The sequence below is a fragment of the Anoplopoma fimbria genome, chromosome 17 (assembly GCF_027596085.1).
Source record: "Anoplopoma fimbria isolate UVic2021 breed Golden Eagle Sablefish chromosome 17, Afim_UVic_2022, whole genome shotgun sequence".
NCBI classification, from domain to species: Eukaryota; Metazoa; Chordata; class Actinopteri; order Perciformes; family Anoplopomatidae; genus Anoplopoma; species Anoplopoma fimbria.
Window position 1 is genome coordinate 4,958,102 of NC_072465.1, and position 27,447 is coordinate 4,985,548.

At 43.3% G+C, this 27,447-nt stretch overlaps 1 protein-coding gene across 2 annotated transcripts in view; it reads left to right on the forward strand.

The window, feature by feature from the left end:
• Nucleotides 1-27,148, forward strand: part of slc25a26 (solute carrier family 25 member 26) — a 57,743-nt gene extending 30,595 nt beyond the window's left edge. Inside the window, exons 6-10 of one of the 2 annotated variants that reach the window (XM_054616160.1) lie at nt 8,975-9,019; nt 12,296-12,365; nt 16,842-16,906; nt 20,483-20,556; nt 26,728-27,148. In XM_054616160.1, coding sequence (XP_054472135.1) covers nt 8,975-9,019; nt 12,296-12,365; nt 16,842-16,906; nt 20,483-20,556; nt 26,728-26,824 — 351 coding nt within the window. In that variant the 3' untranslated portion in view covers nt 26,825-27,148. The remainder of the gene's footprint in view (nt 1-8,974; nt 9,020-12,295; nt 12,366-16,841; nt 16,907-20,482; nt 20,557-26,727) is intronic. The other variant, XM_054616161.1, reaches the window with a different exon arrangement.
• The last annotated feature ends 299 nt before the right edge of the window (nt 27,149-27,447 follow it).

Here is a 27,447-nt window from a genome sequence, read left to right on the forward strand (position 1 = left end):
AAAATCTGTGAGGGCGTCATTGTAATGACAGTAAACAATGTCATTAAGCATTAACTATTGTTGTGAAAAGTGTCATGCTTTTCAGCATCACTTTAAGAATTACAAAATAATTTAAAACAAACTATGTGATCAACTTAGCATTTATTTATTTTTTTGTTCACTTGGCACATTAAATGGTAGGCTGTGTTCAAATCTCAATCCATTTTAAGCCACACTAGCGCCACGGTTCTATGGATGGCAACTTTGGTCCCGACCTGAATATCTTCAAAACTACTGGACTGTTTGCCAGAGATCCATGGTGCCCAGATGACAAACTCATGATGATCCGCTGACTTTCCCTCTTGCCAATCAAACAGTTTTTTTTTGTAGTTTGTGGTTTTAGAATGAAATGCTTCAATAACTTTTAAATGGATTGCCATTAAATGTGGTTACAGACATTCATGCTCCTCAGAGAATGAATAGTAAAAACTTTGGTGAACCCTTCTTTTTTTATCTAGCACTTTTAATGTCAGCCTGTCAGCACCCCAAACTAAGATGTAGACGTTGATCCAACATAGAGGGTGGCAGCAAAAAAGCTGACCCACTCTAAACTTTTGCTGCAACAACAATGCATTGCTTTGGCCTCATTCTTGGCCATACCTGTTAACGTGAACGACACATTTTTACTTCAAGATTGTTGCGCCCGTCTCACTGGTACCTTAAACAGCACGCCCACACCAACGCAGACATCTCTGATGTTTTAATGAAGTCTTCTTTGTTTGCAGTGAAGGTATTCTGGTAACATAATGTCAAGTGGTAATCATGTACTGTGTATCATCATTTTAGAGTTTACAGCAGTGGTTAAATGATTGACCAGGTGTTTCTTTAAGTTGCGCTGTTGCTGCTCAATTTAACACCTGCCAGTCAGTATCGTCATACACAAAAATTACTGATGATTCAGTATTTCTTTTGCAGTGGTATAAAAATCTCTGATGCGCTGTTAGTGTTAAGTAATTGGTACAAACTAGCTTTATATCATCTCAATGGTACTATACTATGTTTCAGCAGCAGGTAGATGTTTTGAATATGGAAAACTGCAACCATTAAGGGATGAGAAAGGAATCTGTCGGAAAAGATAAATAATGTCTCATCTGTCTGTTTTTGCCATCTATACATTTGTCTGCTTGTCTCCCCATCTTATTATCCATCTTCCTTACTCTTTCTCTCCCCCTCTAAATACTCATCAGTATGCCAAGGCAGTGGTATGACCTATTAAATGTCATTTGTCAAATTGCAGCCAACTGGCTTGCTTGCAATCAGGCTCAATGTGAATATATTTTGACATGTGTTTTTCCTGCCCTCCGTTGAGTGCCTAAGGACCTGTGACAGCCCGAAGCCTCTCTGAATACTAATACAGTTAGCACTAATACAGTTGGCAAGGACGCATACACATACACACACACACACACACACACACACACACACACACACACACACACACACACACACACACACACACACACACACACACACACACACACACACACAAACTGGAGCACTGTCAGCAAAGTGACACAGCTAAGGCAATCTCCATATTCCTATAATATAGTACCTGACAGTCACAGCAAGTGGCACTGTCACCTTTGATCAGTGACAAAATGTGTCAGCCAGCTAACATAAAATCCTGCTCTTCAGACACACACACACACACACACACACACATCAGCGGAAATATGATTAAGTATGCCGACATATTCATACAAAAATGCAGACACACACATGCAGGATAGCAAGTCTTTGTGAGAGCTGGTCATGTGTTTCCCAGCAGTGGAATCTGCTCCCTGGAGGCCAGCTGGATGACACAGATGTTTGTGGGCTTTGGGAGCAGATGCTGCTGAGCTCCTGGAGCACCGTTTTTGTACTTCGTGGCCAAGTTGCAGAGTCATACTTTGGCATGATTTGATCAAAAACAGGTACACAATGGTGAGTGTAGCTCTTACCTAAGAGGTGATCGAATGGGATCCAAATATTTTCCTTTGGGATGGCGCAAGACGGCACAACACATCAGAAGAAAAGTTGGGTCAGTAGAGTGGAGAAGGTTGATTGCTGGACTGAGAAAGAAGAGTTTGATGGAGGTTTGAAGTAAATGGTCAAGAAGATGTTTAGTAGTTTAGACAACCAAATGTTTTAGAGGGCCAGAGAGTGTAGACACAGACACAGAGGACCAGACAGTTGTGTGAACAAAGGATTAATCTAAGGCTTGCTCAATCATATCAGCAAAGCTTAAGTCTAGAGTGAAACAGGTTGAAAAGGTTAAATCACTCACCTGATTAAATTTGACAGATGATGTTTCGCCAAATCCAAAAACGTCCTATCCTAGAAATATCCCTGTTAGGGTTAAGTAAGAGAGATGGGTAAAAAAGTAGTGCTATAACTAACTGTTTAATTTGGTATATATTATGTCAGCAAATAGTGGCAATGCCTCTCATGAAGTCCCACAGCCAAGCTAATGATGACATCATCAAATAGCTTTTTCTGTTCAACCAACAGTCCGAAAACCCAAAGAATTACACTTCACTGTTAAGACCATAAAAAAGAGCAGATAATCCTTAAAATAAAGATGATGTTTGTCTTTCCTGCATAAAATGACTTTAGTGGGAAATCCATCCAACAGTTGTCAAGACATTTCACTGTGAACCAGAAATGTCAACCTGTGTGGGTGATTACTACAGGAAAAGTCAGGGGTTTCACCAAAGTCAGCAGGATAGATCCTATGGGGACAATGAATATGTGTTCAAAATTTCATGGCACTCGATTCATTAGTTGTTGAGGCGCTGGCATGGCTGAACCATTACACTATACATTCTTTGAGTTGTAAAGCTCTCTATTCCTTGGCTCTAGTAATGATTATTAATGCTTCTGTTTACTTGCGTGTGTGTTTTGTGTCAAGATTTTTGTTTCAACTGATCCGTCATGTTCGCGGACCTCAACATTGTTTTCTCCCTGGTTATTGTTATGGTTCGGTTTCTGCTCACATGGCCATGGAAATGTACTGATTGGCTCAAGCTGGAGTTGAGTGAGCTAGTAAAGTTTTGGCAGGCGGCGGCAAACCTCAGTCATTTTCAATGGACATAAACATCACTGCTGCTCTGCTTTCAGAGTAGTGATTTCCTCCGCTAACTGATGGTTTAAATAACAGCTACACATTTGGTCTGTGAAATCATACACTGAAACAAGATAAATACATGCCATCTCTTATTTGCCTTGCCAATAAACATTTTGACGGTGTAATTGTGCGATCCATTGTTTTTTACTGGGATATGTGTAGTCCTGTCTGTTAACATGAGGACTGGATTGTGTGGCCATCATCATCATCCACACACACACACACACACACACACATGCACATGCACACGTGGCTTGGCTTGGCTTGGCTTGGCTTGGCTTGGCTTCGTGGTGCTGAATAGGCCATGGTAGCTGAGGCATTATACTAGGCAGGGAGGAGGAGACCGAGTCAGCAGTGAGCAGCATGAAGCAGTGTGGATTTTATGCTGCCTGGCTGCCTTCATGCTAGCCTAGCGTGGAAAGACTCGGGCTGTCTGCGTGGCTGTGTGCTAGTCTACCATGACATGAAGCTGAGGTCTAAATGTGCCCTCAACACTTCTGGCAGACCTCTTTGTAACTCTAGAATGTCAAAACCATGCGGTTCGCCCACTGGCCCAATGGTAAGAGAAAATGTCCCCCTTTTGACTTCAAGTTCAGCACCTGCAACCATTTACAACCAGGTGGTTCCTCAAAGTGTCCTCGAGCGATACACTGAGTCACTCAGTCACAAGCTGCACAGGATAGCAGTGTAACTGTATGATGACAGCTCACTCGGTCACTGTTTACTGGCTTTCATACTGATTTAATTGTATATATTGTCATTGCTAAATGTTATAATATATGTTATATACAGTGGGTACGGAAAGTATTCAGACCCCTTTAAATTTTTCACTCTTTGTTTCATTGCAGCCATTTGCTAAAATCGAAAAACTCCTTCATTGTTAATTTTTTTGATTAGGAAAGGCACACACCTGTCATTAATGTACACTCAGCAAATGAGAATCCCATCTTGACAGAAAAGGCACAGATCTGGCCAAGGTTACAAAGGAATTTCTGCAGCACTCAAGGTTCCTAAGAGCACAGTGGCCTCCATAATCCTTAAATGGAAGAAGTATGGGATGACCAGAACTCTTCCTAGACCTGGCCGTCCAGCCAAACTGAGCAATCGTGGGAGAAGAGCCTTGGTGAGAGAGGTAAAGAAGAACCCAAAGATCACTGTGGCTGAGCTCCAGAGATGCAGTAGGGAGATGGGAGAAAGTTCCACAAAGTCAACTATCACTGCAGCCCTCCACCAGTCGGGGCTTTATGGCAGAGTGGCCCGACGGAAGCCTCTCCTCAGTGCAAGACATATGAAAGCCCGCATAGAGTTTGCCAAAAAACACATGGAGGACTCCCAAACTATGAGAAATAAGATTCTCTGGTCTGATGAGACCAAGATTGAACTTTTGGCGTTAATTCTAAGCGGTATGTGTGGAGAAAACCAGGCACTGCTCATCACCTGCCCAATACAATCCCAACAGTGAAACATGGTGGTGGCAGCATCATGCTATGGGGGTGTTTTTCAGCTGCAGGGACAGGACGACTGGTTGCAATTGAAGGAAAGATGAATGCGGCCAAGTACAGAGATATCCTGGAAGAAAACCTCCTCCAGAGTGCTCAGGACCTCAGACTGGGCCGAAGGTTCACCTTCCAACAAGACAATGACCCGAAGCACACAGCTAAAATAACAAAGGAGTGGCTTCGGAACAAGTCTGTGACCATTCTTGACTGGCCCAGCCAGAGCCCTGACCTAAACCCAATTGAGCATCTCTGGAGAGACCTGAAAATGGCTGTCCACCAACGTTCACCATCCAACCTGACAGAACTGGAGAGGATCTGCAAGGAAGAATGGCAGAGGATCCCCAAATCCAGGTGTGAGAAACTTGTTGCATCATTCCCAAGAAGACTCATGGCTGTACTAGCTCAAAAGGGTGCTTCTACTCAATACTGAGCAAAGGGTCTGAATACTTATGACCATGTGATATTTCAGTTTTTCTTTTTTAATAAATTTGCAAAAATTTCTACATTTCTGTTTTTTTCTGTCAAGATGGGTTGCTGAGTGTACATTAATGCGAAAAAAAATGAACTTTTTCGATTTTAGCAAATGGCTGCAATGAAACAAAGGGTGAAAAATTTAAAGGGGTCTGAATACTTTCCGTACCCACTGTACTTGTAAGTTTACCCTAAAAATGAATTGAAACATCCTGTGAACATCAGTGACTTGAAAATTAGGTCACAAAACACTTTTTTCAGGCATCAAATTCACAATATGAAACTAAAACATCTTTATGATAGAGCCACAGGTGGCAACAACCAATTAATAAAAATAATTCAAGTCATAAACACCTGAGACAATTTAATCAATAGCACAAAAAAAACATTTGATAAGACAAACAATCCTTAGAATAAAATTGAAACAAAATAATTAAAAAACACTGGGGTAATAAATTATGTTATCAAAGAGAGAGAAGTAAGTAAGTAATGTTTACCCTGTTCACCTGTGGTGTATCCCCTTAAGGCACTTGCACAATAATCTGATGGACTAATAAATCAGATCCCTGATATTGTGGAGAGCTTAGCTGTTTTGCCTGAGGAGTCAGACAAAAGTCAAACATTTCAGTTCCCACTGTGTCTAAGTCTAGATCTGTGCATTAGATATTTACAGTGACGTTGTTGAAATGGCTGCTTATCGAGTTACTTTGCATATCTGGCATGTTGTGTGAGGGTTTGCCTTTCATTTCTTATGAGCCAATTACTTTTGCACATTTTTTGTTCAAATTAAAAGCAGTTCTGATGGGTATAGCTTCTCTGAAACTCATTATCGGGCCACAGAAATGAACATTGAATGGACAAATTGTTGGAGAGGAGTATTTCATCGTCCTTTGGCCACACATATCTGGGTTTTAATCTTTCTTTACTTGAGGACAGGAAGGTTATGAGCAATGTTCTGTCTATCAGGTGCAATGGTGATGCATAAGTCTGTCTCCAAGGTTACGACATCTCATAAACAATAGCAAAAACAAACAAAAGCCGTGCTCCCTTGGGCTGTTTTGAGATATCTTAGTTTTGTTTTTAGAGCAAATCAGAGCGGTGACAAACGGATTTGAAGTTGTGGTGAAACTCATTCAACAGCAGGTAACACACTGCACGCATTTCTCAGCTCCAATGAAAATAAAAAATACTTTTCTATCGTGATGTTCACAGTTGTATGATGCACTGGTTTAAGAAAGGGAAAGAAAAGGAGGGAGAGACGGATTCCTTCCCAATCCCCTTTTTTCACCACTTCTCTTTCTGTCTCTGCCTTTCTCCATTCCTCATTCAGCTGAGAGATTGATTGCATCTGTCATCTCCTTCAATCACTCCACCAACAGCAGGTTAAAGCATTGCATTTGTTGTTCAGAGCTTGTTGACGTGATTAGAGCTGGGGGAAAAAATAGCACCACAGTGATTTGCTCACATGTCTTCAACCCTGTTTATTTGATTTAATAACTCACATAACCAAACACACAGTGTTTTTCAAGTGTGCGTGCGTGCGTGCGTGCGTGCATGCGTGCGTGCCCTGAGCCCTCTCTTCACTATAAATGGCTTATCAATTTTAATCAGGCCACATGTGGTTTTCAGATGTTCCATTTATGCCAGGCATTACACACACGCAGCAACACACACACACACACACACACACACACACACACACACACACACACACACACACACACACACACACACACACACACACACACACACACACACACACCTCACGCTCAGTGTGCCAGGGGTGTGCCAGGGGTGTCAAAACCAAGTCATAAATCATTGGTGGATCAGTCTTTCCAGATCCTCTGAAGGAACCAATTTGTCTGTCTCTCACTACACCCGTTGCAGTTCTTTTTTTGGCTATTTTTCTCAACTACATTTCAAGCTGATGTAAAATATTAAGCCTTTATTGAATATTGTGAAATATTACTTGGAACGGTAAAAGAAACGGTATCCCGTACTACATAGATTTGAATTACTCAGTTAAAGGAAAGAAAAAAGGTTAAGTAAAAAGTTGAAATTAGTTTCTACATCAAGTCCACTAACTTTCTCTTTCAATTTACAAGTACAACGTTACTACTTACATTGAGTAATAGTGGCTTTAACTCCAACATCCCCCTGCATTTTTTCCTCTCACCAGTCTGTCTCTCTCTCTTCCTGGCCTGGAAAAAAACCCAGAATTCATCGTGGTGGTAATAAAAGACAGGTGCACTTTTATTCTTTTTTGAAAGCTCTCTCATCTCACCACAGTTGGAAAACAGAGGCAGAGTCACTCTGCATAGTATAATGGGGGCTGGATACCAAATCTACATCAAATACAATTTTCAGACCATCTCTAAGGACTGAGAGAATTTGCTTGTGTATGCCCAGATGGACCAGATTTCCAGTTTCCAGTGGAACATTTCTGAATACTCCATGTACCAGGCCCGTTTGTCAGGCAACAATCAAATGTTCGGTTCAGTTCTGTCCATTCGTCCGTTGTTTTCTTTCAACAACTGTCCATCCGATCGACTCCACACTTGGCGGGGATATCGTTGAGGACCCAAGGAAGGGCGTTGTCGAGTGCGAGCTTTTGAGAGCTAAGGGACTAAGTTATTAAGAGTTTGCTATGTACCCACTGTGTAGTGTATTAAGAGGGGACCCCTAATAACTGTTACACCGCCAACGTCATGCTGGAAACAGCTTGCTCTCGGTCGAGAGAGCCCCTAAATGAAATGAAAAAAAATAAATGAGAAGCCTGCTTTTGTTTATTTCTTTGTGATAGAAGGGAAAGCGTGACAGGCTTAGATTTGCCTCACCCTTTTAATACTGTTATTCATGATCATTTCAGAAACATAGTTTGCTGTGCTCAGCAGAATTAGTACTCGTTTGGCCAGCTCTATGTCGTACTTTGTTTTTAAAATGGCCTTTGCTAAAACTCCAAGTCATTGTAAAGATCTTGAAAGTCTTACGTTCAGCTCTCAGAGAGCAGATGCAGCACATGCATACATGTTAATCTCCTTCAGAGTGTTTATATGAGGTCAGTTCATCTGGTCAAAGTGCCTAATAAGCTCATTAAGAGGCATAAACACAGTTCATGTACTGTCTTTGTGCTGCGGCTGACTCAGAGTTGGATCGCTCCAGCTTTTGCCGACGTGCTAACGTAGTCTGATGGAACAGGAGGAGGAGGCGGAGCAGATGGATGAATGATCCTCTTGTTGCTGTGATCAAAGACTGATGACACAACTCAGTGTCACTTTATTTATTTCTCTCTTTGGTTTTTGTTTTTGTTCTCTCTCTCTCTTCCTTCCTGTCCTTCTCTGCCATTCCTGCAGCATAAGATGACAGGAAGTGTGTGTGTGTGTGTGTGTGTGTGTGTGTGTGTGTGTGTGTGTGTGTGTGTGCGTGTGCGTGTGTGTGTGGTCTGACTGTGTGTCATTTGCCCCTTGCCTTGGCAATGCCGTTGATTTCCTCCCGCTGTAACTTCCTGTCTGAGCCGATTTAGTGTTTCCAGTGGCAACACTCTCACTCCAACCATCACTTTTAGAGCCCTCCCTCCATCCCTCTGTTCCTCCTTTCAAGTTTGCTCCATCTATCCATCCATCCATCCATCCATCTATCCATTCAGGACTGCCAGACCACAGCCTGTCTCATTCATTAATCATCAGCAGTGAGAAGGATCAAGGGAGCAGTCAGATGAGAAAGAGGAAACAGAGAAAGGTGGCAGGAATGACAAGTGCAGGAGATTGGAGGTTAAAGATGAAACTTGAACCTCCAGAAAATGAAAAAAAAGGAATGCTGAGATAATCCTGATGATTAAAACTCTACTTCTTTTTTTCAGATCCCGTTCTCGCTGGTGCAGTTTCCACTTTGGGAATATTTAAAGGTATGTATCAGATCTTTCCATAAATGTGTCTAACTGACTCTATTCCCTCTCTTTCTTTACTATCCATCTGTTCCATCCCTCCACTCTCCACCATTCCTCCGTACCATCATTTACAGTAATTATTCTCAGTAATAAATCCGTTGTAAAGTTATAATAGTGTGCTTACGCTCCGACACATTTACAGCGGGCTCACCCTCTGCATTCCCCTGTATCATTGTGGCAGGCCAAAATGGGATTTTACGCCCCAATTTAATGGGTTGTCACGACTACCATCAAACCAGCCTTTAATTTATCCCGAGAATATCCTGCATATCTGTCTCATTCTAGCTTTTTTAATGTCTCTTCCTCTCTCTCTCTCTCTCATCTCCCTCTCCTCTCTCCTTGCCCCTTCTCTCTTTTCATTGTGTGGCCCTAATCACATAAAAGGCTGTTTCTCTTTGAAAAGACGACGTTTCGTTGGCGTGACATCATGTCTCAAGGGCACGAGAGGCGGACAGTCAAGCATTCCGTCTATGTTAGGAGCTAACGGTCGAGCTAAGACGAACAATACACCGCACAGCTGTGTGTGTACATACGTGTATGTGTGTGTGTGTGTGTGTGTGGTCTGAGCATTTGTGAGAGTTAGATTTGGTCGTTCACAAGTGTCTCTTTGTCCCTCGGTCAAAGGCCCTCTCTCTCTCTCCAGGCCATCTGGACACGTCCGTTGGCGGAGAGCTGAACTGCTGGAATCTGGACCGCTCTTCTCCTCTCCTCTTTCTTCTAGTCCTCTTCTCCATTGGCTCCCTACGCCCAGTCCTCCCATGTGAATCCTCTGTATTAACATGGTGCTCCGTATAGCTAATGAGGCGTTTCCTCAGTTTCCACAATGGCAGAGACTGGTCGAGCAAGGAGAAGGAAAAAAAAAATGAATATTAATGCCATTCGTATGAGTGACCACCAAGATGTTCAGAGGTGGTCATTATCAAGAATAACGTGATTTGGCTGGAAAAAATGCCAGAGAGAAGGAATCTGAGAGTGCATGTGTGTGGCAAGATCTCCCATCTGCTCTGTAATGTGCTGCGTTATGAAGTTTTTTCTTTTTATTTCACACCAAGCCAGCACAGCTGTCAGTGAGAGAATCAGAGAGGAAAAGGAAAAAAAAAAAAACAATTGCTATGGGCCTGATGGAAGAGGAGTAGGCAGAAAAATCCTTTCGTGGAGTGCATTAAGTTCAACTCGTCCTCAATTTTCTGTGATATCATGGAGAGGCATCTGCAGGCAAGAACATCTTTATAATTCAGGAGGCGAGTGACACAATATAAACAATTTTATTCATTGGTCACTGCAAAGAGATTAATTTTTTTCTCACCAGACTTCAATATCCATGTGAATAATTCTCAGTGTTCTTTCACACATTAATTCCTCAATATTGTGGTTTTGTTGTTTTTCCCAACAGCAACTGTAGAATAAGACCTACAGTTTACTACCCCCATCTGGTCTGACCTCAAAAACAACATTAGCAAAACAGGAGGGTGTAACACTTTTAGGTTATGATTCAACATGAAGCGAGAGCCACAGAAAATTTGAGGAATTTTGTGTCAAAGGCACGATGGGAACTCCAAATTAAACCAATGAAATGCGCTTACAAATGCTGTCTCACTACACATACGTGATGTATTGACACACTCGCATGCACAAAGACCTACCAACTCTTTCCTGTGGGAAGTCGTCCAGGTGCAAACTCTGACCCTGACACAAGGGTTCAAAGGTCAAAAAGTTTGTTTTCCCAGGTTTACCCCTTATTATTTATTCATGAAACAAAGAGGAAGCGGTGGAGAGACTCGGAGAAGGAAGAGAGACGGAGAGGAATCCCCCAGCGTGAGGCCTTTGATGTGGAAAACAAAAATCTCCTTTTTAATCTATCCTCTAATGGAATACACATGACACATCCTGAGCTTGTACACACTGTCTGCCAGTTCTTCTCCTTTCTCTCTTTCACTGTGTGTTTACTTGTTTGTGTTTGCATGTGCTGTGCACACACACATGGTTTTTGTGATGTCCACATGTGTGGGAGATAGGAGGAGAATGAGATAACAGGCCCACCGATTAAACTCACAGGGGGCGACTGGACAAAGAAAAGTATTAGTAATCGCTCCATGCTGTTGCTCAATTGCTCTCCCTGAGAAGTAATCATACCACCAGCACCCGAGGCAGCAAAGCTGTCCACATGCATTTTATACAAAGACTAACCTTGCGTAGTCCGTCTCCTCATCGCTTTGCTGAAACTAGTCGGGGGAGCAAAAAGGGGACGCAAGAGTTCCTTCTCCAAACAAAAACATCAGGTGGTTTCAGTCAGTAGCCAGTTGTATTTGGCCATGCAGTCCTGTGATGTGAGCGTTTTCAGACACACAAAATGCTTTTTACTTTAATGTCATTTTTATTATCAAAATCCTAATAATCTGGCAACCTTCTTTATAGCAGGTCTACCACACCACCAGACCAGATCCGACCGAAGGGGAATTTCACTATCCGCCCCCACTTCTCGAATTTGTCGACACAAAGGCCTTAAGCCAAACCGAAAAGTTGAGCACAGATTTCAAGAGGGGCGGTCAGCAACCCTAACTTTTTTTATATGTAATTTACTGCCACTTCTTGCTGCCGCCTTAATCCCAAGCATCATTACACTACTAAACGCTCGGAACAGTATGCTATGTACGAGGGAAAGGAGAAGGAAACACCAGTTGCTCAGTTCCCAAGTGTATATTGTTGCAGTTTTGTAATTTCTCTTTATTCTGTGGGATGCTCAAGTGACGAACGCCCTGGCCAACGTTATTTGAGTGACTCCCATGTGTATATTTATATGACTTAATCAATAAAATTTGTAGTGCTTAATGTTAACAAAAGTAAAAGAAAGTGTTGATAAGGTCATGTGATATGACCTACTGTACTTCAACATGATGGCATCTGGACAGAATGTGTAAAGATGATTGAGAGGGGCTGCAGCATATTCTCATGCCTCCCCCCCTTGTCCCGTCCCGTTTCTTGGGAAACTAGTAGCATGACATCACTGGGGAGAAAAAGGCTACACAAAAATAGCCGGACAGCCCGGTTCCCAGCTGTGGGCCCTGGACCCCTAGAGCAAGACCAAGGTTCACAATGTGTTTTCAATGTGTCTGATATCTCTGCTAACTCCAATCTTCCCTCTTTTGTTTCCCTCCCTCTTTCTCCCTCTTTCATCATCCTCCTCTATCGACAATCCTCTCCTTCTCTCTCGACATTTCCCTCTCTTTCTCCCAGACTCTGTGGTCACGGAGGCAAGGTCACACGCTCTACTCTTGGCAGGCTGCAGTGTGCGGAGCTTTTGCAGGTGCAGGGGATTATTTGCTGCTTTGGGAAAGAGGCGGAGAAGGAGGGGAGGGGAGGGGGGGGAGACGGGGGGAGGAAGAGGGAGGAGAGGGAGGGATGGATGGCTAAATCCGTGGATGGATAGGTGAATAGATGGGTAGGAGGGCAGGACAAGTTTACCCAAAGCCACATTTTTGTCAGATTCCACAAAGGTGAGCTCAGCTGGCAAATCACATCCTCACCAGCAAGGCAGAGCAGTGCAGAAAAAAGAGCTGAGTAGTGCAATGGATGAAAAAAAGCAAAAAAAAAAAAGCAAATCCAGCCATTTTTTAAGACATTGCTCAGCTCTAAATGAGGACATTTTAATACAGTGGTTTGGCTTTGTTGTCTCAGAAAATGCCTCATAATCATAGTTCTCAAGATACTAAGCAAAAAAAATCATACCATAGCAGACTCCTATGATTCTGTTTTAGTCTGGATGAGTATCAGGGGAGAGACAGACAACGGAGGGAGGAGACTGCAGGGATGAGAGGGGCCGGTTCCTGGGTATGGGCCCCTGCAGCTGTGTGACCTCCTGAGCACTGGGGCCTGAAGTGGTTTAATAGAGAGAGAGAGAGAGAAAGGCGCAGGAAAGGAGTGGATGAGGGGAAGTGGAGTGGACTAAAAACAAGATGAATAGGGGAAAAGAAAAAGAAAAACACTAGAGAGAATTACATCAGACTGTAAAAAACAAGAAATAAATACTAGGTTGGGGCTAAAAGTTGAAGAGATTCAGTGATTGTCAATGTTTCAAATGCAACTCAAAGTGCGTACATTTTTACTAACTTCGAACACCAATAACGTTGCCACTGGCAACATAATTCTACTAAGAATGTGCTCCCTCTCTGTGTGTCTCAATGGTTGCTGCTCTGCACTGAGGTTAAGTTACAGCAGTTGCCGTTGATTACACTGTTTGTGCCATTATTTCAACGATCTTCTAGCCACTGGCTAGCTAGCATGTTGAGAGCCATGTGTGAGGGCAATCCCAGCACACACAGAGTTATAGAAATGCTTTGAGTTACGTTTATACCTTATTTATTGGTAATATTATTAACTAATGATCCTAAAACTGTCCATTATTGATTCCATGTTACCGAGTCCTGCATTGAAGAGTGAAAAAAAAGCATGCGATGTTAACGTTGCTTAAATTGACTTGTTCAAGGTGGAGATTTCAAATCCAATTTAATGCTGGACACATTTTGTAAGAAAAATAAAAAAAATGTTAGTGCTTGTGGGGCCTTTTGTTAGATATCTGGGGGTACAATGATTTAGAATTAGGTGCAGGACATCTATTATGTACATGTGACCAAAACCCTTCATTTACTCCTCTACATACCCATGGTTACAGCTCCACAGGTGTTTTCACTTAATATGCTTGATTAGACCTCATAACTGTGAAGGTGACTGTCATCCACATGACTCTCCTATTAGCTTATCTGCATCTGTAGGACGGGACAAAATACAGCATCTCTCACACCAATAATTCTGATTGGTTCAATGAGTATAGTGACATCACGTTATTCCAAGCATAGCTCCTCCCAGCCTCAAGCAGAAGTCTAATCAGTCAGAATAAGTGGAAACACCTGTGTGGGTGTGCAGCGCATTCAGCTCAGTTGGTCTTATGTTCAATCAAATATTACCCTTTTTTAACTGTTTATTTAGTACTTAGATGAAAGTGTGTTTGGATGCTATCGTTTGTGCTTTCGTTTATGCCTTTTAAGATCATTTAGTTTTTCCACTTGAAGTTTGAAGTTGATAGAGAGGTGTTGACAGAGTAAAAATATATTCAATTGCCAGATACTGACATGAAGGCGTACAAAAAACAAACTAGTCTTGTGCAAGTTCACTGTAAGCAGAGAGAATAATATTTATCCAGAGGGGGCAGACCAGTCTTTTGTTTGAAAGCTGGAACGCAGACCCATCCATAACTGAGACCTGATGGACCAAACCCTGATTGGCACTGATTTCACAGCTGATTGCTGTTATAAAGTTGAGTTTGATTTACAAGTTGTCAAAACATAACTTTGCGTCTAACCCAATGTATCAAATGTAAGTTTTAGTACCCGTCTATCCTGCATAATCCATTCTCCTTGCCAAGAAAGCAGGCAAAACAAAGGTTTTTTGTTATTCCTCTGTAGTTGATTGGAACAGCATGGCTAAGTCCACTTGCTCTCAAGATAACTGACGACAAACGCAATTTATTTGGAAGCATTGTAGTTTTCTTGAATCCTGATCAGCGCTGTCTGATCATGGCAGGGTCTTCTCGGATCCGATGTTAAACAGACCAGGGACCCATGCTAAGAGAACAGGTCCCGGGTCTTGTCTTGGGTCCCAGGGTTCCAGTATTGGAGCTCTGAATAAAAAATGCGTCACATCATCTATCTTTTTTTTCATGATGAAAAGGCAGAACCACAAACAAAATGGATATTTTTCAGAAGAACAGTTCTGCAGATCCGTCCGTGGAGCAGTTTTTGGATGATTTCGGTCCATAACTCTTGTGACGCCACAACACGCCAGACAGGAAAGGAAAGTCGAGGTTAGCTTCTCCAGGGTTGATGGAGACATGGAGGTGAAGGAGAGAAGAGGGGATGAGGAAACAGCACCCCAAGGAGCTGAGACGTGGCTCTGCGCCGCCCAAACCTGGTCTCAGTCCACGCTGGGAGGAAGAGGAGAAAGAAATCAGAACAGAATAGGAGAAAGAGGAGACTGGAGATATGGATTAGTTGGTGTCAGACAGACATGCAGAGGAAAAAAGATATGTGAAATAAGGAACAGAGTGCATCATTTTGATAAGTCCTTCATACTTTTTTGAGTTGTCAGACAAAGGTTATTACTTCTTACATTAAATGGGTTGAACCTTCTGTAAAGTAATGTAGATTAAACCCTTAATAATGTTTTAACTATTAATAAATACGGACGTATAGAGATCTGTAGTATTATAGCATTCAGCTGATTGAAAAATATGTAATTGGGAGGATAAAATGCAATCTGTGACAAAGGGATAAGGAAAGAGGGGGGAGGGGGTAGTGTGGTGGCAGTATGGGAGGGGTGTGGGTCCAGGGTAGGAATCAAGTTCACGTCCCAGTGCGACCGAGCCGCTGTCCAAGAGGGATCCTCAAGTTTCAGTCACTTCCCCTTACATCGCGCTTCACACTCTCTCTTTCACTCGTACGTAATCTGTTTGACACTGGAAATGCTCACACAGGCGCCTTTAATCATCCTAAATATCTCCACTCGTAAACCGCCCTGACTTACGACGGACTTGACCCCATTTGAGCCACCTAGAGAATAAAAAGCTGAGGACGAGATTTCTCGCTAGGGACGAGATTACATCACCGTCTGATTTGCGTCTAACTCATCACATGGTTTTTTTTCCAGCCAAATTTAGATCCTCCAATTTAGCGCTCCGTGTTGTAAGATTTGTAGGGATAATGTGTCCTTTTTTACTGCTATCCAATACTATTACAAAACAGGCTGCAGTACAGGCTGTTTTATCCTTGCTGAAGTTTCCCAAGTAGGAAAAAAATATCATTTAAATCCTCAAATCTTTTAATGAGCCAGCATTAACTAGTAAAATGTAACGGTGTGTTACACCACACTGATCCTAATGCTTTCCTGTATCCCCAGCTCACTTACAGTCACATTGCTCCTCGGTGGCCCATATGGATATGTTTACCTAGAGCAGTTGCTATGTTTGTGGCGTAAGTGACACGCACATACACAGTTTCCCACTTTCACACACTGCGGCTCAGCGGGGACACCTCTGGATCGGGGCCGCCCGTCCAGCTTCCAATTTGGAGGGATGGAAGGAAGTTAGGGTGTAACTGTTCTATAAAACTAATTGGAGGGAGTGTGTATGTGTGTGCATTTGTGGGTCTGAATATGTCCACATATATGTGTGTGTGTGTGACTTTTGTGTGCATTTGAATGTATCCAAATGTGTTTTTTTTTCATTCTTGTGCATAAATGGTGTGTGTGTGTATGCCTGTGCCTGAGTGTGTTGGAAAAACTGTGTGTGTGTGTGTGTGTGTGTGTGTGTGTGTGTGTGTGTGTGTGTGTGTGTGTGTGTGTGTGTGTGTGTGTGTGTGTGTGTGTGTGTGTGTGTGTGTGTGTGTGTGTGTGTGTGTGTGTGTGTGTGTGTGTGTGGAGTGGAAGGTGGGTCTTGGATGAAACAGTATGAGGGGGCGGGGGAATAGAAGTGTGTCTGTCTGGTTTTTGTGGTCTACTAACCGGGAAGGTCTCGGATGGGGAATATTATCATTTTTATGAAGTAAACGGAGCAGGAGGCCAAGAGTTGCTCTATTTATTGCTGAGTTAATATGTTTCTGTATCTGTGGTTAAGTAATTGGACTTTTTTACAGGTTTATTTTCAATATTTAAAGACTCTTCTGAGAGCAAAGAGAGGGCCTTTTAAGTCAACACTTTGCTAAATGTGTGTGTGTGTGTGTGTCTTTTGTAGGTGCAGTAGCAGCAATTGTTACCACTCCTCTTGACGTGGCAAAGACCAGGATCATGCTCGCAAAGGTATACACACACACAGACACACACACACACACACACAGAGCACTCTACCTCCTCTGGCAGCGAGTTTTAAACACCGCTGTCAGGTGATGCCTCGCAGGCAGAGAGCTGAGCGGGACTGCAGCCTGAGCAAATTTTAAAACAGTGTCAGCTCAGAGGACAAAACAGGCCGAGGTAGCACCGGGACAGTAGTGAATCATACACACATCGATCATCCGACCTGGACTATGGACAGTGTCGGTAAGACATGTTTGGGTACATGGTTAGTGTTAGAGTGAGGACTTGTTGCTGCTCTAGAGGAATTTCCATCTCGAGGCTGCTTGTCACCGGGAGGTGAACCAGAAGGCCAGCGTCCTCTCCTGTTAGCTCCTCTACTCTGTCTGTCCTCTCTCTCTCTCTCTCTCTCTCTCTCTCTCTCTCTCTCTCTCTCTCTCTCTCTCCCCTCTCCCTCTCCCTCTCCCTCTGTATTGTGGTGTCCCTCCTCTTCCTACCTCTGTCCACCTCCTCTTTCACTTCTGGCTCGCTCTAACTGTACGTCTGGCTTCCCTCACTATGTCCTGTGTCCTGTGTGTGTGTGTGTGTAAAGGGTAGTGAGTTCAGAGTTACCCCCAGTCAGCCCCCCCACAAACACACACACAGGCTGTCCTTGGAGAAGACACAGTGTTCCGTCCCCTCCACCCCCAACAACCAAACGAATTAATGAGATACTGGAATTAACAAAACACTCAGACAGCCATGATCGCTTGCGAGAAGCAGTTGGCTGAAGGTGGACCAGCACAGAACCAAAGCTTCCTGTAAACATTATATGAAATGCAGCTGCTGTAATTTACCACCAGCAAAGGACTTGGCCTGTGCTGCCTCAACAGGGTCCCCTTATAACTTTATAAGGCCAAGTTTTTGATTCACTTAAGTCACTTAAGACAAAGAGATAAAACCCCAGCGCTATGTATTCTCTAGGTATTCAACAAAATGGAAGCCAATATGATTCTTGTATGCAATTCAAACTTTTTCCTGCCATCATACTGGAGGTTTCTGTGTTTACAGTCCATCCAGTGTGGATTTTCCTACTTCATTCTGTGGAATAATTTAGTAGTTTGTAATTGTAATGGTTTTTAAAAAGGTTTTTCTTTGGATTTTTTAAAATATGCATTATGAAAACGAAAAATAGTCCATTAGAAAGACATGACAAAAGAAACATCCTATGTGCACCTTTCAGGCTTTCTTTTGTCTTTTGTCATGAACAAAAGTGGCATGTTAAATTTGTAGAAAAAATGTAGTTGTCAAGTTCAAAAGTCAAAGAGAATGGGAATATGTCAAGGAGCTGCCGAATCTTCCCTTTCTGTTTATATTTGACTCAGATAGCACAAATATAAGGGCTGCAACAAAGTTTTATTTTTATTTTTGATGATTTTCATCCGTAAATTGTTTTCTCACCCAATGATTGATGGCTTTGTCTCAATAATATCACAAAATAGTGGAACATGCCCATGGATTTTTCCTAAAACCCAAGGCAATGTCTTATTTTGTCTAACTTAAATACAGAAACATAAGTTTACTATCACATATGAGAAGAAAAGCAGCAAGTCCTCACAATTGAGATGCAATTGAGAATTTTTTGGCATTTTTGCTTTTAAAATTTGATTTTATTATTAAGACGTTGTTATTCATTTATTCAATTGTTTCAGCTCTAATAAAAAATGTACGAAAAGATACAATCGTAAATGTGCTTTGTGTAAGTTATGAGGCCATAAAATATATTAAAGCAGCATATTTCAAAATGGACTTTCTATTTCCACCTGAAGTGCCTCACCTTAAAAGGAAACATCATTTTTTAAAATCATGTCAGAGTTAAGTTTGGCTTCTATCTTCAACTCCCTCAGCAGGAAGGGATGACAAGTCCAGGCATGAGAGTGAAATGGAGCCAGAGACAGAGAGAGAGAGGACGGCTGGTGTTGATGGGAATGGATAGTTTGAATTGGACGAAGGGGAGGAAATGTGGGTGTTGGAACTTGTCACATTAGTTTCCGTCACCACAGTAGCAGAGGAGAAGGTTCTTTCTCTTCTACGGCGGGTAGAATGAAAGAGTGGTGTTGTGCAGTAGGCAGCCTGGCTGAGGCGAGGTCAAAGTGGGCGGATATCCAGGACACAGCTGGACGTGTAAAGCCTCTCCAGGGCAGGACTCCTGGCCACACCGCTTTGGCTGCAGTGCCAGCTACATGCTTGGCCCACCACGCTGCCGCTCCATGCATCCTACGCTGCTACTGTACAACACTGCTCTTCTCCTCAGGCTGGCATCTTTCCTGCCACTGAACCACACCGCTGCCATCAATGTCATGTTCGCTACCCTCCACTGCAACTAACTGTGGGGAACACAGGAGTCAATGTCCAGGCTGGCATGGTCTAACACCTAGTTGAACAGTCATCACTGTCGTTTAATCTCATTGAATGCATTGCATGGATCGCTGTAGATGCCAAGAACGCAGAGAAGGTCAGCATGAAGCACATGTTTATACTACTCACACACGATTGAGAGAAGCTCAGATAACAAAGCAGGAAGCCAAAATAAATGTATAGGTTGAGCTGCCTGAAGATATTTTTGTAAGTCAGCATAAGGATAACTTACTACAAGACCAGCAAATCGCTCCTCTACGTCAGATTGAAGGATTATTTAAACAACTGTGTGTGTGTGTGTGTGTGTGTGTGTGTGTGTGTGTGTGTGTGTGTGTGTGTGTGTGTGTGTGTGTGTGTGTGTGTGTGTGTGTGTGTGTGTGTGTGTGTGTGTGTGTGTGTGTGTGTGTGTGTGTGTGTGTGTGTCACCCTCTTCCTCCATTCCCTCCTTCCACCGTTCCACAGCGGTGAAAGAAAAGAAACCTTGTCAGCCACCTGTCTCCAACAGAAACATAAGGAATAGGGGTGGGTGTTTTTTTCACATCCTCACATGAATAAAATGAGGGAATCCTCCTCGTTCTGAAGATCTGGGAGTCACAATTAACATCGGATGCCACAAACTGTTTCATACATGTTCAGTGAGCCGTAGCTTAGATTGGCGTGCACGCACCTACACACATACTCTTCCTCCCTTCTCCTCGTCTAGCTGTGCCCTCCACTGTCTCTTTCTGTTTCCGCCACCACCCGCCCTCACTTAACCCCCGACTGGCCCTATCCTGCAGCTCTCATACCCCTCTTCCACTCCACAGTGATGGATTAAAAACTCCCTGGCCGACTAAGCCGTATTGTGTAAATAAAAGTCCTAGACTGACGGGCGAGGAGGGAGACGGGGGGGGGGGGGACTTGTCGAGTGTGTTTTTGGGTGGGCAAATGGCCGGTTGCGTTGCCGAGCAGGTGCCTGGGTGGGTGTCGGAGGTGTCACCTTCGCTGACACAGCTGTCCGTGAGGAGAAACAGAGGGAGACACAGAGGAATGAGAAGAGGGAGGGGGAGCTGAAGGAAGCTCAGCTGGGGAAGACTAAACAGGGTGTCTGTTGGAGAAGCAGGAAGTGAAGGAGACGATCCATCCGTCATCACACCTCTATTTTCCTCTTTCTGTCTCTCCTCTCCCTCTCTCTCTCTCTCTCTCCAGGCCGGGTCGACCACAGCGAGGGGCAACATCCCACTAGTGCTCCACGACGTGTGGAAGAGCCAAGGCCTTCGAGGGTGAGTGTGTGTCCTCGTGTTAGGGAGAAGTTCAGAGGCCCATTGTGGTTGTTTAAAACAGAACAGCCTCTTCACACAACCTGTTTCATCCCAGCGCCATTTAAAAACCTATTTTACAGGATTTGATTTAACTCCGCCTGATCCCTCACGTAATCAAGTTTGATGATAGAGCTGCTCTCCTGGGGGGGCGTGAATTTACAGCCGCTGCTGAAAAATGACACGTTTAAAAGCTTTTCCTGCCCAGTGGCTGCACTGTCCTATTGATTAAGGTGTTCCAGGGGCCAAGTGGAAGGGTTTATTTGAGCGTTTTGATGTGTTTATGATGCACACCGGACAAAAAGGCCAGGTCTAATGGGGCCGCAGAGGGCTGCCAGCACTAAAACAAACCCTCAGCCGCGTTGACTAATAGGCCCCGCTTGTGTACAAGCCGGCAGCATTTAGTTAAGATGCACCTCGGCTTAAGGCTTGTTGCAGATTTGGTTTGGGACTTGGGCCAAAACACCAGTGGGACATCTCTCTCCGTCTCTCTGTCTCACAAACACACTCATAAACACTTGCAAACACAAACCACTGTGTTATTGTTTGTTTGTGTAGACTTGCTGTGCTGGAATCTAATCAAAGACAAATTGCATTTCAGCTTTGTATTTAATATGAGCCAAGGGTGATCCCCTACAAACTGCTTTCAGACATCCGTAATAAGCCAGCCTTCAATTCTAATAAAGCTCATGTTTGAGACTACTGCACGATAGTTGGCGGGGCCCCTATGGAAAACCCTAAATCCTGCTCTCCCCAGCTGCAACAGTGACCAAGTGTTAATGTACAGGGGGAGCTCTTTGATTCCCCTCTCCCACCTCTGCACCGCACATCAACCTTTTGATGTTTTCCTCTCTTTCCATCCACCGCTATCTCCTCCAACCATCCTCTGGGGCCAGCTGGAAAACTCACTCACATTGTGCAGCCCCAGAGAGCATGCACCTTAAGCTCTACAACATGATGAACTCCTGAAAAATCATTTTCTCTCCTGATATTGATGTAACCAGAGAAGGTGGAGAATGAGGAAAAAAAAAAAAAAAAAAAAAAAAAAAAAAAAAAAAGGGAACAACTCAGAGAATGAGAGGAGAGAATGAAATGCACAGACAAAAGAGAGTGTGTAGAGAGCAAAAGGAGGGCGGGGGGGGGCTGTTGCTGTTGCTCCGCAGGGCCAAAGGCCTGCTGGTTGCGCTGGTGCATGCCTCATACAAATTGCTGGGGCTTTAAAGCTGTAATTATGGTAATAGGCCCAATTGCAGTGTAGTGAAGCTCTAAAGTGCTTCCATGTGTGTGCCATGCCCCAGAGACCCCCGGTTAGCAGAGAGCAGTGGAGCTCACACCGGCTCTCCACCAGTAACCAAACTGCACCAGGAAACCGGGTCAAAGACAAAGACTAATAGGCAACATGTCCTCTGGGCTGTGTCTGCTTTGTGCTTCATGTACCGGAGGAAAAGTAAACAAATGACATGTTTGCACCGCATTCACACAACAGAGCAGAGACTCTGGAAATGTGTGGTAAGCCTTAATTGTACTTTTATGGCATCAGGAGTCTTTTGTTCTTCGCCATAGCAAATTAAGTTGAACAATTTGAGCACTTTCTGACAATGGGGGAAAATGTAGAGTGTTACTAGATTTATAAAGGTGTATTGTTGGCACAGATGTGCAATGCGCCCCAAAGCCACAGACTGTGTATGTGGGGTTTGAAAGGACAAATTAGTGTTTTGTGTTTTTTAGGGAAACTGCTGTAACATCTGTGTTTTTGACTTGTCTTTTGTTATTATTATCCACCTTTTGTCCCAAAAGTTCAAGTAAAACCATCTCAAACTGATGTAGCTTTCTCAGTTTTGATGTAGACCCACAGATGTTAAAACTAGTCTCTTTCTTTTGAGTTCTCCTAATGAAAAAGTTGCATAACCCCAACATTGTTCCTGTGGCAGACATTAGTTCCTTCATACATTTGAAGATTTCCACCCTTGTCTTCTTTTAAAGCACCAGCATTTTTCTAAACTGCAGCCACGACATTAACTTTGAGTTCACCACGGTTCTTCTCGAGTCTCCTTTCATGCCTTGGAACTATATTTAGTCTGAATCCTCAGGAGAGGTGATTGGCCGACAATCGGGAGATGACAGCTCTCAGTTGGCTGGGCCAGGCTGTGATGTCACAGAGTGAGTTCGGGCCCTCGGGGGAGCCGAGGGGGGAATGTTTGAGCTCTGGCTCGGCTCTGACGTCTCAGAGTCCACAGGTGGGCCTGATCCCAGACAGGAAATGTAACAGTAGTCAGGAGAGCTGAGACAAAACAAGAGCGTTGAGTTTAAAATTAGATCATTCCTCAGCCGGCTGGCAATCGGGCCCATCACATGAGGAGACGGAGGGGAATATGTCAGGACTTGTTTTGCGTCTGCTGTGTTGTTGTTTAGCTGTCCAGCTGCTGAGTGTAGACGTTTTTGTGTCTTTGCTTGTCTCTCCGTCATCAGACTTTAATTCAGTTTGGATATCATGTGTAATACTGTTGTGTCAGTAATGCTAAGTACTTTCCTGCTGCGGGCCTGTGACTTATGTTTTAGCAGATGGTGATGGAAAGCTGTGATGAGATGGAAAGTGCATGCTGAAGGGCATGACAACAACTTCTGACTAATGTCTCTGCACAAACACACTTGGATTCCCTGACTCACACTCTCTGGGTCTAACCCTTCACTTGCTGTGGTTGATAAATCTGAGATTGACAGTGAAAGCTGCACTTTAGGTGTCAAAACATCAACATCAAGGTTTACTTTCTAGCCTTTTTTTCTGGAGCAATGAAAGCTTCTTTCTTGATTATCAGTATAAAAGTAAATGCATCATTGCAAAAGATCATGGATTGTAATGCAATGAACTCTAGATCAATCCATGATGCAAAATTAGATGAAAAGATCTTTTGCAAGTCAAGAAATAAAAATGACTGTACCCATACATAATCTTGGCATCATGATCAAGATTGATGCTCATTGTTCTTAAAGGAGTACTGCTGTGATTATGTGTTGCACTTCCACAAAATTGGAAGACTCGCAAGTGACAGATTAAAGGAAGAATGGTTAAAATGTAAGCAGCCATGGCCGAGGTATCCTGGCTTTTAGCCCAAACTCCAGAAACCCGGGATCTTACATTTCCCATAGTGCAGCTCGGTTGCATTGGACACTTCCATCCTGGTTAATACTTGTATTTTTCAAACTATTCACGCCAAATTTGTAACACAGGCTTACTGTTAAAATAATGTAGTCTCCAAACCAAGGGCGAGATAACAGACTCACTTTAATACCATTTAGCTGCTTCAGTTTTATGGTTCTATTTGTGCATGCTGGCTCACCGTCACACTGTCATGGCTCACTGGGATGCCAAATGTTTTTTCCACAATTGTAGCAAAGGCATGACCCGCCCTACTCTGCATCTGATTGGATAGTACTTGTTGCCTTCCTTGGTTGGGTTGGTTGGGTCAGAGCATCTGTGGTTAGGTTTAGGAATGAGGAGTGAGAAAAGATAGGTTAATGAAAGTAGGGTGGGTCACTCCTTCACTGCCATAGTACAAAAGAAATGTTGCACAGTCATCCTTAAAGGGAAAATTCCCCAACAAGTTCTGTGTCTTTGGGGCCCAGCTGCAAAATCTGCCACGTATGATTGAGAAAATGGGTTTAACTAACATTATATATTGCCTTTCCCAGATTTATTAAAAAAAAAAGAATAATAATTAAATTTGCAAATTTAATGGTCTGGCTCGAAGGAGTGAGAGCCATAGACGAGTTGCTGTTTCAGGGTCAGTCGGCAGAGAGTTACAGCGAGGGGAAAACTGTAAAGCCTGAATATATTCACATCTTATTCTGTGAATAAAGGATTTATTTCAACCAAACCAGAGATGCTGATTGTTGGAACAGTGGAGTGACTAACCAAGACCTATTTGGTGAGTTTATTTTGCCGTATGTTTTACCATGAGTTAACAAGGCAATTAAGCTAGTCTTAGTTCTGTGCAAAAGAGAAACTTGAATTCAGTAGGTGTACAGTTGTATTTATATAATTTAAGAATGTTTCATTGATATTTTGTGAGTTTATTTTGTTTATTTGTCAAACGTAGTGCACTCGCTGCTCGCCTGTAGCATGCAATGCACATGTAGGCACATCTATCATGACTCCGCAGCAGGAGAGATAACACTGGGGAATATATTTCTTAAGTTGAACCCAAATTTTCCCTTTTAATAGTAACACCAACACTTTTTTATATAACAAGTCCAAACGTCTGCCCTGGAAAAGGCCTATTCAAGAACCGTCCTTTCAGTATCTGCTGAAGAACTGCTGATGGAAACCAAACAGAATTTTATGATGTTTCAAAAGTTTAAAAAAAATTTGAAATGGACAGAAACACAAGTACTTACAAACACACACACACACACACACACACACACACACACACACACACACACACACACACACACACACACACACACACACACACACACACACACACACACAGATGATGAATGCAGACAGAGATTTTGTGTGCGTAGACGTTTTCTCCTCACACAGACGAACAGGCACACATCCAGGCACACACAATACTCTTCATCCATTACATCTGGCTTGGATGGGGCCAGAGCATGTGAGCGTGGAGGCGTATTGGCAGTCGGAAGGTGTTGGTAGGCAAATTCACGGCGAGGGAGAGACAGGCAAGAGAGAAATGGGGAAAATAAAAAAGCGGAAAAGTGAGACACGAAAAAGGCAGACGAACAGACGGGATGAAGTGAGCACGTGTCTGAGATGTTGGATGACGCAGCAAGAAAGGGAGACGGAGGAGAAATCCCCGAACAACGGAGCCAGCTGAGGGGGCCGTCGCTGGGAAGAGAGACGGAGTGAAATGGATGGACAGCAGAGCGACATGTGTGGATGTCATTCGGCCATCAGTCATGCACAGAAAGAGAGAAAGAAAGGGGGAATGAGAGCTCCAGGGAGGCCTCAGGGTGGGGGCTTGAAGCCTAATCCCAAAAACAGCTGTGTGTAGCGGGGGGGTTGTGTGGTTCTCTGGCCCTCTGATGGCTGATCACATCCTCTGACCCCCGCAACGCCGGCAGCTTTTCTTGTCGGTGCCTCGGTCGCTGTAACTGGTGCCCCTCTCCCTCTCTGTGAAGCGGCTCCACCAACAAGGCCTCATGCTCCGCCCGCTCCCATGGACCCTCTGCACCCCGACACGAGGCCCTGCTTCCACGAAGGAGCCGTAAATCACTCACAGATACTTTCTATCAGAGGAGTGATACCTGATACAGTCCGAGCTGCCCTCAGCTCTGTTCACACGGTTTTTTCATGGTCAGGTTTTTCTTTTTTTTTAAAGCTGCAGCAGGCAAGCTTTAGAGAAGTGCAAAAAAACTAAACCCACTTCCTTCTGTAACTGTTCCTTCTAGATGAGGTACAGGTGTGTGCATGTGGCAAACCTAAGATATTAGGTTACAAAATACAATATGCACAAATAGGAAACAAATGTTTTTTCAGCATAGGCACATTTATCATAGTGGCTTTAGTAAGAGCCTTTGAAAACTAGCTCAAACTAGTCAGACAATTGCTCATTCTGAAATTAGAAAAAATTTAACATTTTCAATGAACCTTTAGTTTCAATCAATATTAATTATCTTTATCTATATAGTGTATGAACAGTGAAGTTAAATTATGAAAACATTCAATGAAAGAGTGATCTTAACTGCTATAATAGCACTGTATATCACTGCAACAGTTGCATGCATTGGTCAGTGTGTCAATCATAAGTCATATTCAAATATTCAACTTAAACAGCATAATACTGTATAACATAGTAACTTTTTTTTTTTAAAGATTATGTCATCCTATAATGGCAGTACACAGTGATAGATTTGAGTGTTTTGAGGTCTAAACTTGCACAGATGCACTTCATAAATGCCCATGCATGTCTGAGATATGGTCTAAAGTTTACAAACCAATGGCTCTGGATCAATGGGGACAATAATAATACAGCTGACATGAAAATGTTTAGATTAAAAAAAAATCCACATATCTCTTAGATACTGATTTGCTTAAGTTTGTGTTAATAATAGTGATTTCAGAATTCATAGCACGCTCTGCTCTTTCTCTTCCTTTTTCTTTTTCTGCAGACTGTTTGCTGGCAGCATACCGAGGACAACCCTCATCAGTATGGGTGGTTTCATCTTCCTGGGAGCCTACGAGAAGGTCCGCCGCTCGTTGCTGTAGCAGCTCGTCCTCTTTGACCGTCCTGAGTCCTGAGTCCTGAGTCCTGAGTCCTGACCTGGTGGAAGAACCGCATGGGAAGCAACTCTGGAAGTAGTGACCGCGTCCCCTGGAGGAGTCGTCCACATGCCCGGTGGCATTAACCCCAGGCTGCTGCATTCCTGCTCATCAGTGCCCTGAGTTTAACAGACTGAGATCACACACTTCTGTAACGGCATCTGTGGTTTGGTGAAATGGAGCCACGCCCTGTCACACAAGGCTAGCAATGAGCCATTTCTACTGTTAATGTGTGTGTATGGATCAATGAGTTGTGGTATTAAAGACTCTTTTTTTTATACGTTGAGGTGAGGTTTGGTGATTCGACTCGCTGTAAGCTACATCTTATATCTACCTCTACTTTGTTTCATGATCATTTTAGTGTTTTATCCATATTTTTCTCTCTGCTAAGCCAGGCCACCTGTGTTAAAGACCCACTGGGGGGAGGGACACGGTAATATGTCACCATTGTTACATTCCCGCTGGAGCACAACTGAGCTCATCCACCTGCAGGAGCTTTAATTTAATACTTAGGATGCCTACAACAATAGAGCGCTTGTTAAATTAACAGGGCGATAGTTTTATTAGGA